Genomic DNA, 14,081 nt, shown 5'->3' on the forward strand with positions numbered 1-14,081 from the left:
GTGTCCTGAAGGCAGGGACTCGCCCTCTGGCTCACTGCTGGGTCCTGGGCCCTGGTACCATGTCTGGCACACAGTAGGTGCCCAATAAATATTGAATGAGTGAGTGAGGGGTTAGCACACAAGCAGCAAGGGGGCCTCTGGAAGCTGGTGGAGGTCCCTGTACCTGGGCTCCGGAGGCCTAGAGCAAAGGGGCCCCCGGGCCCCCAGCTGAAGCTTCCCTCCTCCCAGGAGAGACGGTCAGGCTAGTTAGAGTCAGAGCAGATGGCCCTTGATGGATGCTCTGCAGGACGTGGGACGGTGCTGCCCAGGCCTGGACACGGCTCTCAAGAGGGCTGGGCCATGCACCTCGGAACCCCAGACGACCCAGGGGCAGGAGCCACCCAGGTGCAGCATCACGCAGCCCATCAAGGACTCTGCTGCTGGGAGTTCCCGTTGTGGCTCAGTGGGTTAAGAACCTGACTAGCATCCATGAAGATGTGGGTTCGATCCCTGGCCTCACTTAGTGGATTAAGGATCTGGCCTTGCTGTGAGCTATGGTATAATTCTCAGATGCAGCTTGGGTCCCGCGTTGCTGAGGCTGTGATGTAGGCCAGCAGCTGCAGGTTTGATTTGACCCCTAGCCTGGGAACTTCCATAGGCCAAAGGCGCGGCCCTAAAAAGCAAAAAAAAAAAAAAAAAAGACTCTGCTGCCAACACCGTCCTGATGACTGGTCACTTGCCCCCCCAGCCCGGAATCGGTCTTCGGAGTTTGCATCCAGACCTGGAATCTGCCCTGTGGTGGGGCCAGAAGTGTCCACCTCGCCATGCACCCTGGATGTGGACTGCCCTGGACTCCGGAAGTGCTGCCCCGTGTCAGGGGCCCTCGTCTGCACGGCTCCCACGCCTGGAGGTAGGGCTAAGACCTGAGCAGAGCAGGCCTCCTCGGGAAGCTGAGCGGGGCGGGGCCAGGCCCTGCTCTGGGAGGAGGGGACACTTCACTCATCAAAATCCAGCAACGACCCTCATGGGCGGGGCCCGCTCTCTGGGCCCCGGGGCAGGGAAGGTGTTCTGGGAGAGCAGGGAAGGACCCCAATTTCCCAAGTCTGGGGGAGGGGAACCCGGGGGAGGTCCTCGGAGCCCCCGCTGGAGCTCGCTGGGAACTGAACTGTGTCAGAGGAGGCAGGTGTAAGGCTGCCCCATGGGGACCCAAATCCTTCTCAAGAACCCGCATTCAGCAGGTCGATGGCCTGGCCCTTAGTACCTGCTCCCAGAAGTGGCTGGTCAAGGTTCAGGGTGAAGGAAATATATATAAATCTGTAATAGGGACTAGATATCATAACACGTCATACATTTGTGTAGTGTGGCCCCCGGGGACCCCGCCCTGTCCCGGGCCTGAGGCTCACCCACGCCCTCCTGCAGCTCCAGAAAGGAAGCTGGCTAGTTTCTGGTACAACCTGACGGTCCTGGTGAAGATGGACTTCCAGGAGCTCCTGCAGGTGGACCCCAGACTCCTGGATCACATGAGGCTCCTGCACTCCATGGTAGGTGGGGGCGGGGGGCACCTGCAGGGCGCCCGGTGGTGTGCAGCTGGGAGCTGGCGGTCGGGGAGGGGTTCCATGTGTGACCCCCAAAGCCTGACTCTGAACCAAATGTGAATTCTTACTTAAAAATGGCTTTAAGGGAGTTCCCATCAAGGCTCAGTGGTTTCAGACCCCAGCTAGTATCCATGAGGATGCAGGTTTGATCCATGGCCTTGCTCAGTGGGTTAAGAATCCAGGTTGCCAGGAGCTGTGGTGTAGGTCATAGATACGGCTTGGATCTGGTGTTGCTGTGGCCATGGCATAGGCCGGCGGCTGCAACTCTGATTGCACCCCTGGCCTGGGAACTTCCATATGCTGCAGGTGTGGCCCTGCAAAGCCAAAACAACAACGAAAAAGACCCAAAGCTCTAAGAGCTAGGATTTTCATGCAATAAAACACACTCTTGGGCGCGATTTGAGGTCAGGGCGTTCAGGCTCACCCCGTCGAGCACGGAGCCCCTCCCCCTTACAGGGCCTGTGACTTAAACAAAAGTTCCCCAGACACAGACACCCTGCCCAGAGCTGTGTCCTCATGCACCCCTTGCCCCGGAGCTCCAGCCCCCACCTCGGGAATTCTGCAGAGGTTCTAGAAGTGCCTGGAAGGAGCCTGAAGACCTGGTTCCTCCCCCTTGCCCTTGGGGCTGGTGGCTCTTTGTCTTGGGGCTGCCTGTCCCAGTAGGATTCACAGCATGCCTGGCCTCTATGCACAGGACACAGAAACATGCCCAGCTGTGACAACCAAAACTGTCCTGGACGCCACAGGTCCCCCGAGGGGCAAGGCCATGGGTGCTTTCTTTTTTTTTTTTTTTTTTTTTGTCTTTTGTCTTTTGACTTTTGTTGTTGTTGTTGTTGTTGCTATTTCTTGGGCCGCTCCCACGGCATATGGAGGTTCCCAGGCTAGGGGTTGAATCGGAGCTGTAGCCACTGGCCTACGCCAGAGCCACAGCAACGTGGGATCCGAGCCGCGTCTGCAACCTACACCACAGCTCACGGCAACACCGGATCGTGAACCCACTGAGCAAGGGCAGGGACCGAACCCGCAACCTCATGGTTCCTAGTCGGATTCGTTAACCACTGCGCCACGGCGGGAACTCCCCGTGGGTGCTCTCTGACGCCTCGGCAGCACCTGCCAATCAGGACAACTTCACGTGCTGTGTCCCTCTGTCCGGGGAACCCAGCAGGGGGCAGACACTGCTTGTCACCACCCTACGATGCCTTCCCGGGGTGGTGGTCTGACCCCAGGACAGCTTCACGGGGAGGTGACCCCACACACTCACCCCCACTTGGAAGGGCCCTGCATCTCCCATAATACTCTGCTCTTGCCTCTTGAAATGCTTGATTTTTGAACAAGGGGCTGCCATGTTTTCCTTCTGTGCTAGGCCCCACACATTGTGTGGCTGGGCCTGGCTGACTGTCAGGTCCCATAGATGTGTCCCAGGTGTCACAATGTCAGACCCAGAGTCAGTGGGGGTGGGCCCAGAACAGACGGCGCACTCCTCACCTCGTTCTGGGCCGCCCAGTAAAAGGGCTTGAGAGGTACTTCCAAACACTGCCTGGACCCAGGAGCCTTCAGTGCCCCAGCTGGAAGTGATCTTTTTTTTTTCTTAGCTCATTGGAGGGTTGGAGATGCCTAATTGCCCAGTAAAGAATGGCTCTGGAGCCAGACTACTGGATTCAAATCCCAACGCTGTCACTCATCAGCTGTGTGACCTTGGACAAGTTACCTAACCTCTCTGTGCCTTCGATGTCTCCTCCATTGAACAGAAATAGTTCTCCCTGAAACAGTGGCTGTGAGGTGTAGACAGCACGTGAAGATCTTTAAACGATGCTCATACGTGTCGCTTCTGAGCTGCTGTGGTTGTTGGTTGCTGCACGTCATTGTCCCATGTCCCCGCTGTTTCCTCTGGTGTGTGGGTTGTGCTCCGCCTCACAGGAGGGGCCTGTCCACACGGGCTTCTGACCGCAGCAGGTGTTGGGCGCCTGACTAAGGGATTTGCAAGAGGCCAGTGCTGGCTTCCTGGTCTGCCTCCCTGGGAACGGTTTCAGGTCTGCTGAGGAGGGTCCGGGGCCCAGTGCTCCCCCAGCCCCTTTCAGGTCCCGATGGAGACGGGGGTGGAGGGGGGTGTCCTGGCAAAGCCTGCTTCCGGATGCTCCTCTGCCTGGGTGGTCCACGCTCCTTGGCCCGGTGTCGCAAGGCAAACTGTAGCTTGAGACTTTGAAATACTAGAGTAGAGCAAAAAGAATTCATATGAAATGAGAAAAGGGATCATTCAACTTCAGAAAATAGCTGACGTGCACAACGTGAGGCTGTGGCTTGATGTCTAGTTCCCTAATTCCAGGCCTGACTCTCTGTCATCAGCCGCGAGGGCGGGGCCCAGGGGTGCCACTGCCCGGGGTTTCTCCCTGGGGCTGCCGTAGGGCAAGTTCAGAGCTTGCAGGTGGAGGTCGGCTCCAGGTGGCTCCCTGGCCTCTCCCCGTGTCCTTAGATCCTCTGCCAGTGTCCGTCTGTGTCCAAAGTTCTTGGCATAAGGACACAACGTACCCTGGACGGAGGCCGCCCTAACGACCTCACCTTCACCACGTACATTGCAACAGCCCTGTCCCCTAAGGGGCCACATTCCGAGATTCTGGGGGCTTAGGACCCCAGCATGGAGAGCTTTAGGGGGGAGCCACAATTCAACCCAAAGAATTTATAATCTGCTTTGCAGGACTTTTATTGGAATGATGACCAAAAGAAAACTATTGTAGAGGTTTTGCCTTTTTTTTTTTTTTCTGCACACGAGAATGGAGCGTGTGTGTGTGTGTGTTACAATTAATTTTAACATCTTTGGGCCTCTGTCTCCCAGTCTGTCCCCTGGAAGCACTCTTCCACCATGTGACAGCCTGACTCTGGTTTCTCAGGTCACCGGTGCCCTGCAGCCACTGAACGCCACCGTCCACCACCTGCATTCAGCCGGTGGGGACACCTCGACCACAGTGTCCCGGCTGCTGCTGGGCCTGCCACAGCCGGTGCCGGTGGCCCGTGTCTCCACGGCGCTGGACAGCATGGTGAAGCGCGTCTATGAAGTGATTGGCGTCCGGGTGCAAGGTGGGGCTTCGGTCGGTGTCCCCTGGGGGTTCGGGGCGGGGACCGCAGGAGTGAGGAATCACCCAGCAGGCGAGGGATGGCCCGACCCATCTTTAGCTCATCCTGGCCCGAAGTCTGAACTCCAGGTTCTGAAGCCAGAATGTCGGGAGCTGGTTCTGCTCCGGTGTCGTTTTTCCTTCCCCGCTCTGTCGCCTCCGCAGCCCCTCAGGCCCAGCTTCTCCTTCCCTCCGGGTGGGGCCAGAGGACACATCCCGGAGCAGCGCAGGCACGACCTGTCTCCCCAGCTCCCAAATTCCCCTCCTGCCTCTTCCCCAGCCTCACCAAGAGCATCCTTGCATCCAGAAGGCTCTGTCGGCAGAATTTGCACAAAGCTGAGTTTGGCAAAGCCCACAGATGTGTTTCTGGAAGAAATTACCTGGTCTTTTTTTTCTTTTCATTTTTAAAAGTTTTTTTGAAGTACGGTTGAGTTACAACATTATGATAATTTATGATAATTTCTGCTGTACAGCTAAGTGATTCGGTTATACTTTTTTTGTTTTGTTTTGTCTTTTTAGGGCCGCATCTGTGGCATATGGAAATTCCCAGGCTGGGGGGTCGAATCAGAGCTACAGCTTCTGGCCTATACCCCAGCCAGAGCAACGAGGGATCCGAGCCGCATCTGTGACCGACATACAGCTCACGGCAATGCCGGATCCTTAACCCACTGAACGGGGCCAGGGATTGAACCTGTGTCCTCATGGATACTAGTCGGGTTCGTTACCTCTGGGCCACCATGGGAACTCCTATTCAGTTACACATGCACACGCATCCACTCTGTTTCAGATTCTTTTCCCACACAGATGACCAGAGAATATGGGGTGGAGCTCCCTGTGCGGGACAGCAGGTCCCTGTGGACCCTCCGTCCCATAGACCACAGAGTGCCTGTGCCATCCGCAAACCCCCAGGCCATCCCTACCCCGCCCTCTGCCCTGGTAACCATAAGTTTGTTTTTGAAGTCAGTGAGTCTGTTTCTATTTTGTAAATAAGCTCATTTCTATCATTTTTTAAAAAAAAGATTCCACGTATAAGTGATAACATATGACATTTGTCTTTGACTTACTTCACTTAGTATGAGAATCTCGAGGTCCATCCATGTTGCTGCAAATGGTGTTATTTCATTCTTTTTTTTTTCTTTTTGAAGGAGAATCTATATCAGGGGTCGGTAAACTTTCTAAAAAAGGCCAGACAGGAAATAGTGTGGCTGTGGGCCACATGGCCTGTTTCAGTGGCTTGGCTTTGCCGTGGACAGTGCGTGAGCAGAGGCTGGGCTCGGCTGGAACTTTCTTTGCCACAACAGGAGGCATCGGCAGTTTGCTGCATTCCTGGGCTGCTCTAGCTGAGGAAGCTCCTTCTGTGACACTAAAGGTCACACGTCACCATGCCAGGGTCTGGGACCCAGGGAACGTTCTAATGATGGCAATTAATTCCCTTCCAATGCCACAAATGTTCCTGAAAACCAGACTGAGCCGCGCCAATAAGCAAAGTGCCTGTCTTGTCTGTTCTGACCACGGGAATCTGGAGCAAGGAGAGGGAAGGCTCAGGGCGGGGACTGGGAGCACCTCAGCGGGACACAGGGAGACTCCGTGATGGTCTGTGGCTTTGACCGGGTGGCGCAGGTGAGGGAGGGCTGAGGGGGTGGGGCTTGCTCTGGATTGGATGCTGCGGAAGCGGACGCGCGTCTCTGATTGGACATCTCAGTAAATCTCCTCCAGGGGAGGGGCGGCAGCACGAAGAGCTGTGATTGGTGCAGAACCCACAGCCTCTCGTTGCGGCCGAGAGAGGGGTGGGTGCTTCGTGGGGGCCGTGATGACCTTTTTCCGTCTGGCCTTGATGAGGTGGAGATGTGACCTCCGCCTGTCTCGCTCTGTCCTGGTCATGGAGAAGCCTGTCCGGCAGTCCTGAGCTGGTGCTCCCACCGCATAGGCGAGTAAGGGGGCCGTGGAAGGACCAGGCCCCTCCTGCCCGTCAGGGGCCGCTCTGCCCCCATTTCTGTCCACGCACTGCCGTCCACAGGATTGATGCTTGGGGAGGAGGTCTAGCCCCCATCATTTCTTTTTTCTTTTTTGCTTTTTAGGGCTGCACTTGTGGCATATGGAAGTTTCCAGGCTAGGGGTCGAATCAGAGCTACAGCTATCAGCCTACAGCACAGCCACAGCAACGCCAGACCCAAGCAGTGTCTGTGACCTACACCACTGCTCACGGCAACGCCGGATCCCTGACCCACTGAATGAGGCCAGGGATCAACCTGCATCCTCATGGATACTAGTCGGATTTGTTTCTGCTGAGCCACAACGGGAACTCCCTAGACCCCATCATTTCAGATTCAGCACAGCCCCGAAGTGATTTGCTGAGCCCACAGCAGCCGCCCAAGCACCCAGAGCAGTGCCTTGAGCCTTGGACCAGCTGCCCCAGTGACTGGGGCTGGGGGCTGATGGGGCCTGTAGAGCAGGGCGTGCAGAGGCCCTTGGGACCTCAGCCTGACCCTCTTCCTCTGCTCCTGTGAAAAAGTTTGAAGGGTAATGAGGACAATGGATGTCCCTGATGAGCGTCCCCACTGCTCCTCCTTTTCAACAGACGTGAATGAATGTTCCCACGACGAACTCAACACCTGCTCCGGAGGGGAGCCGTGTGTAAACACAGAGGGCTCCTACCACTGTGCCCGTCACCCCGAGACGCCGACCCTGTGTCCCCAGAAGCTGGACGGCACGTGTGAAGGTGGGTGACGGCTCTCCAGGTGGGGACGGAAGGCCTCGGCATCTCCCAGGCCAGGCGGTCCTCAGACCACCGGGACCCTCTCTTGCACAGAGGGGATGGCGGTCCCCTGGGCAGAGGAGTCATTTGGTTCTTTTGAGAATTTCTGATCTCATGACGGGCTATTCTTTTTTTTGGGGGGGGGATGCCCATATGGCATGTGAATGTTCCTGGTTCAGGGACTGAATCTGCACTTCAGCAGTGACCTATAGCAGTGACCTGAGCCACAGCAGTGTCAGTGCCAGACCCCTAATCCACTGAGCCATCAGGGAACCTCCTATTCTTTTTTAAATTGAAGTATAGTTGACTTACGACGCTGTGTTAGCTTCTGGTATACAGCACAGTGGTTCAGTTATATATATATATAATATATATTCAGTTATATATATATATTTGTAATCTTGTTCAGCTTTTTCCTTATAAGTTATTACAAAAAAATGGTATTGTTCCCTGTGCTATGGGAGGGTATTCTTTTTTTTTTTTTTTGGCTTTTTGTCTTTTTTAGGGCTGCACCTGGGCATATGGAGGTTCCCCAGGCTAGGGGTCTAGTTGGAACCTACACCACAGCCACAGCAACATGGGATCCGAGCCGCATCTGCAACCTACACCACAGCTCACGGCAACGCCAGATCCTTAACCCACTGAGCCGTCAGGGAGCCTCCTATTCTTTTTTAATTGAAGTATAGTTGATTTACGACGCTGTGTTAGCGTCTGGTATATAGCACAGTGGTTCAGTTATATATATACATATAAAATATGTATGTTCAGTTACATATATATACATACGTTTATATATATTCTTGTTCAGATTCTTTTCCCTTATAAGTTATTACAAAATATTGGTATCATTTCCTGTGCTATGGGGGGGGCTATTTTTTTTTTTTTGTCTTTTGTCTTTTTAGGGCTGCACCCAGGCATATGGATGTTCCCAGACTAGGGGTCGAATTGGAGCTGTAGCCGCCAGCCTACACCACAGCCACAGCAATGCCAGATCTGAGCCGCGTCTGTGACCTACACCACAGCTCACGGCAACGCTAGATCCTTAATCCACTGAGCGAGGCCAGGGACCGAACCCGCAACCTCATGGTTTCTAGTTGGGTTTGTTAACCACTGAGCCACTCCAGGAACTCCTGGGGGCCGTTCTTACAGATGTTTATGTGCCATTCACTGTGGCAGGTGCTGGTCATCAAAACACATATGAATAGATCATAAGCTTTGCTCTCTGGAAACTCAGTAGAGAACGTGCCAGGTGCCTGCCATGCTGGTGTGTAAATAGGATGCCTGTGCACTCTGTTGTCTAAGGGGGACCCTCTTGAGAGTGAAAAGGGCATGACTGCTGCTTATACCAGGCGCCAGGAGTAACCCGGAGTCTGCCCCTGGAATTGTGCGGTCAACCTAGATGGTGAAAAATGTGCTGAGTGCTGGTGGACACACTGAGAAGGAAGTCCCGGCTCTGTGCCGGCTGGGTCGCTGATGGATGCCAGGTGTGTCCCAGTTGCTGGTGCATGCGAGGGGCTCCTAGTGGCAACTAACTGTATTTTGAAACGTGCGGAGAGCTGCAGTGTAGGCGGGAGAAGGCAGTGGGGGGAGACGGGGTCAAGGGACGTTTCGGCGACTGAAGCTGTGGAACTTGGTGACCAAGGAGATGTAGGAGAGGAAGAGGACAGTAAGGTGGCATGTCCTGGTCCAGCAATGGAGAGATGGCCGATTCTGCAGGAGCTGCGGAAGACGAAGCTTATTATTAGCGCTTCTGACAGTAGCAGTTTACCCTGAGAGGGGGTGAAATGGAGACACAGCAGGTGCTGCCTGAGTGGCTCTTTGGTGCTGGAGCTCAGAGGTGGGGCTGGGCTGCAGTAACCTTGGGTGTGCAGGTGGCATCTGGACTACGGGCAAGGTCGGGAGAAGGGAAGGAACCCCGGGACTTAGATGTCAGTACGGGAGGAGGTGCGTGCAGAGATGGAGTGAGGCGGGAAGAACACAGGAAAGTCAGCATCCAGGAGCCAAGAAGAGGTGATGCTTCACAGGCATTTACTGAGAAGGGGCTCAGAGAGACCGAGCAGAATCTGGAGAACAGGTGGGCTTCCAGGAGGGTCCTTCTCAAAGACGGGCATGCCAAAGCACACCTGTGGGCTGTGGGAGAGACGCTGCTAATTCTTGCAGCCCCGGGACCCAGTTCAAGCCCCCTCTCCTCTGGGCAGCCGCCCTGGCATCTCTTTTCTCTTCTTCCCCCTGGCTGGGGATCACGGTCTCCTGCAGCTGCTCCAGTGGCCGGCATGCGGCCCAGGGGGGCATGATGCCCGCAGCGTGCAGGGCTGCCTGCAGGGGGCGAGGCTGCAGGTGCTGGTGCCTGGCCGGCAGCTGGGATGGTGAGTGGGGGTCAGCGGGTGGAAGGTTCCACTAGCATGGACGGGTGGTGAGGGTCAGGCAGGCGTCCGTTCACTAATGGACACATTTTATCTTATTTATATTTATTTTCATTTTTGGAGGCAATGAGAAATTTATAGTTTTATTTAAATATGGGACACCTTTTCATGAGCACCAGCTATGCACCAGGAATTGTTTTCATGGTGATTCTCCAGTGTCCACGAGCTCTCAGTCCCTTGGAATGCAGAGGGCAGTGGGGAAGATGACAAAGACATGGACAGGCACAGAATATGGAGTGACAGTTCTGCCGTGAAGAAAAACGACGTAGGAGAGTGACAGGTGGGCCGGGGCCTGGACATGCCATCTCAGGTGCAGTGGCCAGGGCCACTCCACAGACAGGGTGACCTTCAGGAATGTGGGAGGGAGCCATGAGGCTGACAAGGGACAAGGAGGGGTGTGGAGTCCATGTCCCCGCTCACCACGTGAGTGGCGCCTCGAGCGCCAAGGGGACTCTGCGGGTGGGATTAGGCTGAGGACATCAAGAGGGCCGATGGTCCTGGACCATCTGGGCCCCAGTGTCATTGCCAGGGTCCACAGGGACGGGAGAAGAGCGGTGCTGCTGGCCTGGCAGGTGGAGAGGGGACCGCCACCCTGGGGCGGGGGAGCCTCTGGAGGCTGCAGCAGGAAGGAAACGGAGGGAACGCAGGCCTGCCCCCACCTGGTTATAGACTCCTGACCTCCAGGGCCGGAGAGCCCATTTTTCTTGCTTTAAGCCACTCAATGTGGTACTTCGTCACAGCAGCCACGGGAAGCTATACAGAGTCAGGTCAGGGCCCAGCGGTGCGTGTCCATGGAAACCAGGAGCCAGGAGGCCGGTGGCGACGGACCTGAGAGGATGGGACCAGCTACCAGGGACAGAACCAGGCAGGCCTCCTGTGGTGCAGACGTGGCAGGGCCACGGGACGTGTCATTTTTACTCTAGAACACTGCAGACAAATGGACACACAGGGAGAGGAGTATAACAAATAAGCCCGAGATGCTCCCAGACCCCGCCTGGCTCCGATCCCGTCCCCATCAGCCCTCCCCTCCCCCTCCCCCGTTATTTTGAAGCCACTTCCTCATATCACTTCATCTGTCCCTATTTAAAAACCGAAACAGTAATTCCTTAATATCATCAAATATCCAGTGTGTTGAAGTTTCTAATGGTCTCAACTTTTTCATAATTTTTTTTTTTTTTTTTTTTTTTTTTTTTTTTAGGGCCGCACCTACAGCATATGGAAGTTCCCACGCTAGGGGGTCAAATTGGAGCTGCAGCTGCCGGCCCACACCACAGCCACAGCAACACAGGATCCAAGCCGCATCTGCAGCCTGCACCACAGCTCATGGCAATGCCACATTCTTAACGCACTGAGTGAGGCCAGGGATGGAACCCACATCCTCGTGGATACTAGTGGGGTTCATTATCACTGAGCCACAACGGGAACTCCCATTTTCATATTTTTTTCTTCTTTTTTTTATTACTCCGTGGATTTTATTACATTTATAGTTGTACAACAATCATCACAACCAAATTTTATAGCATTTCCATCCCAAACCCCCAGCGCATTCCCCCCACCCCCCAATCTGTCTCCAAAGGAAGCCATAAGTTTTTCTGCGTCTGTGGGTCAGTATCTGTTCTGCAAAGAAGTTCTTTGTGTCCTTTTTTTTAGATTCCACATGTAAGTGATAGTGTTTGATGTTGGTGTCTCACTGTGTGACTGACTTCATTCGGCGTGATAATTCCTGGGTCCATCCATGTTGCTAAAAATGCTGTTATTTCATTCCTTTTAATGGCTGAGTCATATTCCATCATGTACCTGTACCACATCTTCTTGATCCACTCCTTTTTCCATGGACATTTTGGTTGTTTCCATGCCTTGGCTCTTGTAAATAGTGCTGCAGTGACCATCGGAGTACATGTGTCTTTGTGTGTCATGGTTTTCTCTGGGTAGATGCCCAGGAGTGGGGTTGCTGGATCCAGTGGTAGTTCTATGATTAGTTTTCTGAGGACTCTCCAGACTGCTTTCCACAGTGGTTGCACCTATTTACATTCCCACCAACAGCGTATTAGGGTTCCTTTTTCTCCACACCCTCTCCAGCCCTTATTGTCTGTAGACTCTTTGAGGATGGCCACTCTGGCTGGTGTCAGGTGGGACCTCACAGTGGGTTTGATTTGCATGTCTCTAATGATGAGTGATGTTGAACATCTTTTCAGGTGTTTTTTGGCCATCCGTATGTCTTCTTTGGAGAATTGTCTGTTTAGATCTTCTGCCCATTTTCTTATGGGACCATTTTCATAATTTTTTAACTGTTTGAGTTGTAGCTTAAGTCGGATCCACCAGTTAGTAATGGTATCTCTTAAGTTATTTTCGAATCCAGAAGTCTCCCCTCCACTTCCATTTCCTCTTGTAAGTGCTGGGTCAGGCTCCCTTGGCCCAGCCGTTGCCCACGGGCTGGGATCTGCTGGTTTGTACCCAGGGCTCCCCATAACCACGTCCCCTGCTTGGTTATACAAGGCCTGTCTCTGGCCCCATACAGGTTAAGGAGCCCTAAGATAGAGGCATCACAGAGTCAGACCCAGATCTCACTTCCTTTTTTTTTTTTTTTTTTTGGGTCTTTTTAGGGCCACACCCAGGGCATATGGGAGTTCCCAGGCTAGGGATCGAATTGGAGCTAAAGCTACCGGCTAAACCGCAGTCACAGCAACTCAGGATCCGAGCTATATCTGTGACTCACACCACAGCTCACTGCAATCCACTGAGCGAGGCCCGGGTTTGACCCCACATCTTCATGGATACTAATCGGATTCTTTTCTGCTGCGCCATGACGGGAACGCCTCTGGCTTCTTTTTTGACAAGGCTCTTTATGTTCCATGGGCTGCTGTGTCCTGTTCTCCCATGATACCTGTCATCCCTCCTCTTGCGGCCGCTGGGCAGGTGATGAGCATGTGGACTTGAGCGGGACAGTGCCCAAAGCAGGAGCTCTGGGGCACCCAGCCGCTGCTGGGAGCCCCCACATCTGTGTTCAGGTGTGCCCTGCTGCTGGGCAAATCGACTAGAGGGGGCCCGGCAGACGCCCAGTCCACTCTCTCCTTCCTTCACCGTCCAGATGGGCTTTTGGGTGGAAACGTGCTCACTGAAAAAACCTCATTTTCCCACCTCCCTTGCAGGTGGGGGGGCATATGACTCATCTTAGCCAGTGAGCCATCGAGGAAATTTCCATGGAGTTGGGAAGGAGGCTGAAGGGTTACGGGCTCTGCGGAGACCGGGTTGGGCAGGGCGCTGTGATGGCCAAGTCCCCGTCGGTCATCTGAGACAGGGGGTGACCTTGAGGGTAAGCCCCAGACATTGGGGCTGGAGGAGCAGAGAGTGAAGGGGGCGGGGCCTGAGGTGCCACCGCTCTTCTCTAGGGGAGGGCTGCTCCTGGTGGGATTTTCCGTCCATGCAGCAGCTGATCCCAGGCTTGGTGACTTGGGGCAAAGGCCCGGAGTGGTGGCCTGGTGGGCGAGGGGCATCCGGTAAGTGGACACTAGCCTCCCCAGGACATCTGAGCCCGCAGCACAGGCGGGGCTGGCCCGAGAGGAGGCTGCAGAGTAGGCTTTGGACGGACTCGGTACCTCCTTTCAAACAGTTCAGCCCAGAGGCAGATACACCTGCTTCCGCTTGGCTGCTAGGACTTTCTCTTCTCATTCAAGAATCTGATGTATTTACTTTACCACCATTCTAACCCCAGGGGGAGGATATGTCCCCCCCCCTCCGCCCCCCGCAAGCCTCAGAACCGCTGCAAATTATTTTTATTTTTTTTTCCTGTTCCTTTCCCTCCCAGGTTTTTTTTTTTTTTTAACCTTATTTAAATCCTGCCACATGTGCAGTTTTGCATTCTGCTCTCTCCACTTGCTGTTTACCATGTAACATTTTCCAAGAAGTGACCTGGTCTTTTCATAATTACAATTTTCCCTGGTTGAGAAAGAGTGGCGTGTTACAGAGATGCTGTCACGCTCTCAGGTACTTCCCTCATGGCTTTCAGGTGGCCTCCAGCATCCATTCTAAAAACCAGAACTTTTGGTACATTGCGACGTGGTCATGCAGAGCCCGGTCACAACTGACTTTGAATTCACCATTTAATCCGCACGTCCCTTTCCCTTGAAGGGAAGAGGGGTGCGTGAGTGGGGGCTATGCCAAAAGTTTGGGATTCCAGAAAGAAGCACCTCCCAGCCCCACCTCTGGCAACAAAGCGCTCCTC

At 54.3% G+C, this 14,081-nt stretch overlaps 1 protein-coding gene across 1 annotated transcript in view; it reads left to right on the top strand.

Moving 5' to 3' along the window:
* The window catches only part of UMODL1 (uromodulin like 1), a 69,155-nt gene that overhangs the window by 9,402 nt on the left and 45,672 nt on the right, over positions 1–14,081 (top strand). The window contains exons 3-6 of the mRNA XM_005670375.3: positions 728–889; positions 1,399–1,520; positions 4,460–4,646; positions 7,260–7,400. Coding sequence (XP_005670432.2) covers positions 728–889; positions 1,399–1,520; positions 4,460–4,646; positions 7,260–7,400 — 612 coding nt within the window. The remainder of the gene's footprint in view (positions 1–727; positions 890–1,398; positions 1,521–4,459; positions 4,647–7,259; positions 7,401–14,081) is intronic.

The sequence above is a fragment of the Sus scrofa genome, chromosome 13 (assembly GCF_000003025.6).
Source record: "Sus scrofa isolate TJ Tabasco breed Duroc chromosome 13, Sscrofa11.1, whole genome shotgun sequence".
NCBI classification, from domain to species: Eukaryota; Metazoa; Chordata; class Mammalia; order Artiodactyla; family Suidae; genus Sus; species Sus scrofa.